Source organism: Pteropus vampyrus, unplaced genomic scaffold, assembly GCF_000151845.1.
Source record: "Pteropus vampyrus isolate Shadow unplaced genomic scaffold, Pvam_2.0 Scaffold94, whole genome shotgun sequence".
NCBI classification, from domain to species: Eukaryota; Metazoa; Chordata; class Mammalia; order Chiroptera; family Pteropodidae; genus Pteropus; species Pteropus vampyrus.
Genome location: NW_011888875.1, coordinates 1,989,238 through 1,994,411, shown reverse-complemented (window position 1 = coordinate 1,994,411; position 5,174 = coordinate 1,989,238). Strand labels below are relative to the sequence as shown.

General features: G+C 36.2%; 1 protein-coding gene across 1 annotated transcript in view; it reads right to left on the bottom strand.

Annotated features, from left to right (window-relative positions):
- The window catches only part of DNAH5 (dynein axonemal heavy chain 5), a 223,620-nt gene that overhangs the window by 165,175 nt on the left and 53,271 nt on the right, over window positions 1-5,174 (bottom strand). Inside the window, exons 18-21 of the mRNA XM_023532947.1 lie at window positions 4,542-4,707; window positions 3,597-3,836; window positions 1,837-2,027; window positions 1,661-1,748 (exon numbers count right to left, since the gene is read on the bottom strand). Of these exons, the coding sequence (XP_023388715.1) occupies window positions 1,661-1,748; window positions 1,837-2,027; window positions 3,597-3,836; window positions 4,542-4,707 (685 nt within the window). The remainder of the gene's footprint in view (window positions 1-1,660; window positions 1,749-1,836; window positions 2,028-3,596; window positions 3,837-4,541; window positions 4,708-5,174) is intronic.

Sequence of the window (5,174 nt, the reverse complement as noted above, 5' to 3'; positions counted from 1 at the left end):
AAATATCAGGATTGTGACACACTAAATAGAGAAGATCGATAATGAGACAGAAATTTAAGAGAGAAGCAAATGCAATTTCTGGATGAAAAGAACAAATTAAACGAAAATCATGAAGGGCTCAACAACAGATTTCAGATGGCAGAAGAAAGGATCAGGGAACTCGAGGATAAGTTTCTTAAGATAAAAAGCTATGTTATTTTTTTGAGATATGTCTTCTTTCTGTAAACATGTCTTTAAGGCTATAAATTTCCCTTTCAGCACTGTTTCAGTGGCATTCCATACATTTTGGCATTTTGTGGTTTCCTTTGCATTTATCCCTAAAATGTTTCCTAATTTCCTTTGTGATTTCTTCTCGGACTCAATGATTACATGGGAGCGTGTTTTAATTTTTACATATTTGTGAATTTCCCAAATCTCCTTCTGTTACTGATTTCTAATTTAAGTCCACTATGGTCAGAGAACATACTTTGCATCACTCCAAGCCATTTAAATTTCATTTTAATACTCTTCAGACTGACTGATATTTAGTACAATTCCTAGAAAAATCATAACTGCCTTTTTTGTAGAAATTAACAAGTTGATTCTAAAATTCATATGGAAATACAAAGGATCCAGAATAGTCAATAACGATCGTGAAAAAGAAGAAAAATGTTGGAAGGCTCCCACTTACTGTCTTCAAAACTTACTACAAAGCTATAATAATTAAGATAGTGTGGTACTGGAATGGTAGGTCAATGGAATAAAATCAAGAATCCAGAAATAAACGCTTACATTTACATTTATGGTTAAAAGATTTTCAACAAAGGTGCCAAGAAAAGTCAAACAATAAAAAATAGTTTTCCAACAAATGATGCTGGGACACCTGAATATGCACATGCAAAGGAATGAATTTAAAACCCTACTTCACTCAAAATGGATCCCAGACCTAAAATATGAGTGCTAAAACTATACAACATTTAAACAAAACACAAAAGTAAATTTTCATGACTTTAATCAAAGTAATGGTTTCCTAGATATAAAATCAAAAGCACCAAAAAAAAAAAAGTTAGCTAAATTGGATATAAAATTAAAACTTTTAGATTCTAAAAGATACCATTAAGAAAGTGAACATATTTGAATATATTTATAAAAGACAATGCACAGAATATGAGAAAATATTTGCAGGTTATATATCTGAAAAGAGATTTATATTCAGAATACACAAATAACTTTTATAACTCAACAATAAAAGACAACCATTTTTTAAAAACAGGCACAAAGAATTAGAATAGACATTTCTCCAAACGAGATATACAAATCACCAAAAAACACATGAAAAAAAAATACACAATATCATTAATCATTAAAGAAATGCAAATCAAAATCACAATGAGATACTACTTCACACCCATGAGAATAGCTATAATCAAAAGGCAGACAATAAGAATTGTCAATGAGGATGTAGGAAAAAAGAAGAGCCCTCACCTATGGCTGGCAAGACAGTAAAATATTACGAGTGCTTTGAAAAGGTTTGGCATTTCCTCAAAATATTAAAACATAAAGACATCCTACAACTCAGCATTTCCACTCTTGGGTATATATCCAAGAGACATAAAAACATATTAGCTCAGTAAACGCTAGTTTACAGTGACAAGTTAAAAAGCACTAAAAGAACATTTACCTGGAGGTTCATTAAATCTCATTTCAGCATCAGAATCACTGTCTTCGTTATTCTGCAAAGCAGCGACTTTCCTTTCGTGAACCTTTTTCTATAATATAAAAGGATATTTTTCAGCTCAGTCCCCTTCGTAAAAGCAGCAGCCTCCCTATGAAATAATTTCTTCATCCTGCACTCACCTTGGACAACAGCTCACCGCTCCACTGTCTAACCCCCTTGGTGACGCTGACGACGCACTCCACGGCTTTGTTCAGCGTCTGCTGTGTGTCCTCCAGGGCAGGGACCATGGTGATATTGGGGATGGCCAGAGTAATGCCTGCCCGGAAAAGGGGCCGACTCTTCGACTTCATCTGAGATGCACTGTTGCTGTCTGGGGAAGATGCATTCATTTTCATTTAAAACAGGACTTATTTCATTATTAACCAGAAAAGTTAAAGCACCTAGAACAATATATAATAGGTATATAATCAGACAAACATTTGTTGAGTGAAGAAATGAATGAAGGAAAACTACTGGAGGATCTAGTTTTGTTCCATGGAACAGAGAAGCTCAATGGAACCCAAACCGTTTTCTGTTGATGACAATATGTCCGTACACCCTCCGTGAAGAGTACCCACTGTGTGCAATCAGGCTTAATTACGTAAACTCTTACCTAAAATATTGAAATGGTACTCTCCAAATAACAGGATGCCAATAAATTAGTCAAATGTAGAATAAATAAGCAGGGAATTAAGAGAAGCCATCAAAACGTGCCAAAGTCAAAACAAATAATGAGTTTGCAATTTCAAATAAAACATATGTCTTTCCTACCACAGTGTATATAATCTGAACACAGAACAATTAAAAAGTGGAGAAGAAATAAAGTGTAACTCACCATTTATATCCCAGAGGCTTTTAAAGTTGGATATAGGTATAGAAATAGGTATAGAAATATGAATATGTGTGTGACTTTATAAATATAGTTGAAAATATCCATACTATACAAAGTTGGGAAAGAAATGTGATTTAGTATTCAGCATGTCAACCAATATTTGATAAGTTCTAATAATATCCCTATGTCAAAGAAAAGGACTATCCTGCATTCTGAAATGAAATAAAACTTAATGAACCATGCCACCAATCCAAAACTTCTTTGTGTTTCCACTTTTATTTATCGACTTTTAGTTAAATATTAGAGACACTTTCCCTTAAATGCCAATATTCAAAATAAATTAAAGTTTTTATTATCCTATTATTTTTCCATTTTAATTACTGTTACTTTTTTACTATTTTTAATTTAAAATTTAATTTCAGAACTTGTATAGATTTGATGGATTTTTGTGGTCCATCTGGGAAATGCAACACCTGTTTCTGAATTGTGCTGAGGAAGAGATGATTGTATTGAAAATGAGGAAACCAGCCGGAAAGGACTAAATTGACACAAAATTAGTAAAAATTTTCTGCTTTGAAGAGCATGGCATTAATAAGCTCTCTCTCACTTTCTAAACCTGGCTAATCACCTAATAATTTAACAATGAAATTTTCTTTCCATATATCTTCTTTTTAAAGCACGTATTTTTTTCTTTCACTAATGCATCTTACATGTTTTCACCGTGTTACAAAAAGATTAAAATTGATGCCGACTATTATGTGTTTTTAGTATCGAAAGCTAGCAACCTTCAGCAAATTACTTAGCCTCCCTGTGCTCTGGTTTTCCCAGTTTCAAAGTAAGAGTAATGATAGTATCTACTTCATAGAAATATTGGGGGAATCGAAGTTCAGTGTATAAACTTACAAAGAAGCACTCAATAAATGGTGGGTGTTTTAATTATTTAAACCTAACAGGAACACACACGCGTGCGCACACACACACACACACACACACACACACACCCCACCCCATCCCACCCCAGCCAAGTATGCCAGGCCGGCCAGCAGGCAAACTCTGTGGGAATATTACCCCGGAAGTTAATGGAGCTAGAGGCGTGAATGCGCTTGCGGATGGCCTCCAGTGTATTCCTGGTGACTTTCAGAAGAGCGTCCATGTTCTGGTGATTGAAATGAGACAGCAACTCGTGGGCCTCCTCCTCTAACACCTCAGTCTCTTTCTTCTTTCTCGTGATTGTCGTCAAAGGAAGGAGGCCTGCACCGGCATTAAGGGAAGATGTCAAGGTGTCTGAATGGCCTTCTTCTCTTTTTGCTGTTATAAGATGAGAGAGATTGAGATAGAGATATGAGAGAGAGAGAGAGAAAGAGAGAGAGAGAGAGAGAGAGAGAGAGAGAGAGACACCATATAGTGCAATTAAAGAGAAGAAAATTAAGCTAAATTATATGCACATTTGATAACACTTAAATGTCACATGCCTTAGAAAGTGAGGTCATCAAAGGATAGGAAGAGGAAAGTGGACTGATGGTGGCTTCTCCTCCTCAGCGTGAGGAAGCAGGGGAGAGGCCAGAGCTATCACTGAAAAACGAGGCTTGGCCTGGTGCTCTCTCTTCCACCAATGGCCAAAAATCCTTCGGGGAACAGCCTCCCTTCTCTGCCTCTCAATGTCCTCATCTCTCCCACAAAACCTTTGTTCTGGTGTGGATATACTCCAACCGGAATTCCAACCCATAATCCATCCTGCTCTGGTGGTGAAACCACACACTCATACCGAAATGGAAAGACAGCTAACAAAGGCCAATGCAAAGTATGTTTGTAGAGTTTAACAAAAAATAATGGAATTAATGACATAGAGTCATTACAATAGGCTCAAAATCATAATTTCAGATCTATAAATGTCCTTATTAAATTGGGAGAGTGTTTATAAAAGTGTGAAATTAATTACTAGGTAGAAAATTAAATTTTAGTGTTTAGTAATGTCCTAGAAAAATAGAACCCTTCCATTAAGCCATCTATTACCTGAACCTTTGTTTTTTGAATCAGCACTATTCACATCGGATACTTTTTCACTTTCATCTTTAGATGGAACTTCCACATCCAGCAACATATCTATTAGCTCATTGACTGCTTCCTCTACTAATGAGCTTTTAAAGTGTAGTGTCTGAGCACCATTTACACAAAGGTCCTGTCAAAAAAAAAAATTGCACAGCATCACATTTGTTTATCTAGCTCTTGAAAGCACATCAGTAACAGCAGTTTTGCTGCAGGTTCAGCCTCCAGATGAGATTCTGGCCTCCAGGGATGCCTGGCCACGCCCCTCACGCTAACCCAGGCCAGGCATCCTGTAAAAAAATGCATTAAAGACAAGGGAAGCAACTGGAGAAGCATGGATGGACCAAAATTACACTTACTTCTCCGGCAGTGGAAGAAACAACTCCAAAAGCCATCAGCAGCCTCTTATGGAGTTTCCTTCATTTTATGCAAATCTGCTCCAGGCAGCCTTCCTTCCCTCCTCACCTTTGCCAACAAGCCACAATCAACCAGAATTAATTTTAGATATTCCCCTCCCCTCCATCTAGATTACACATTTCTCAAGAATGGGATTTAACAAAGATAAACTAATATGATTGAGACACTGTGATGAATTCTTTA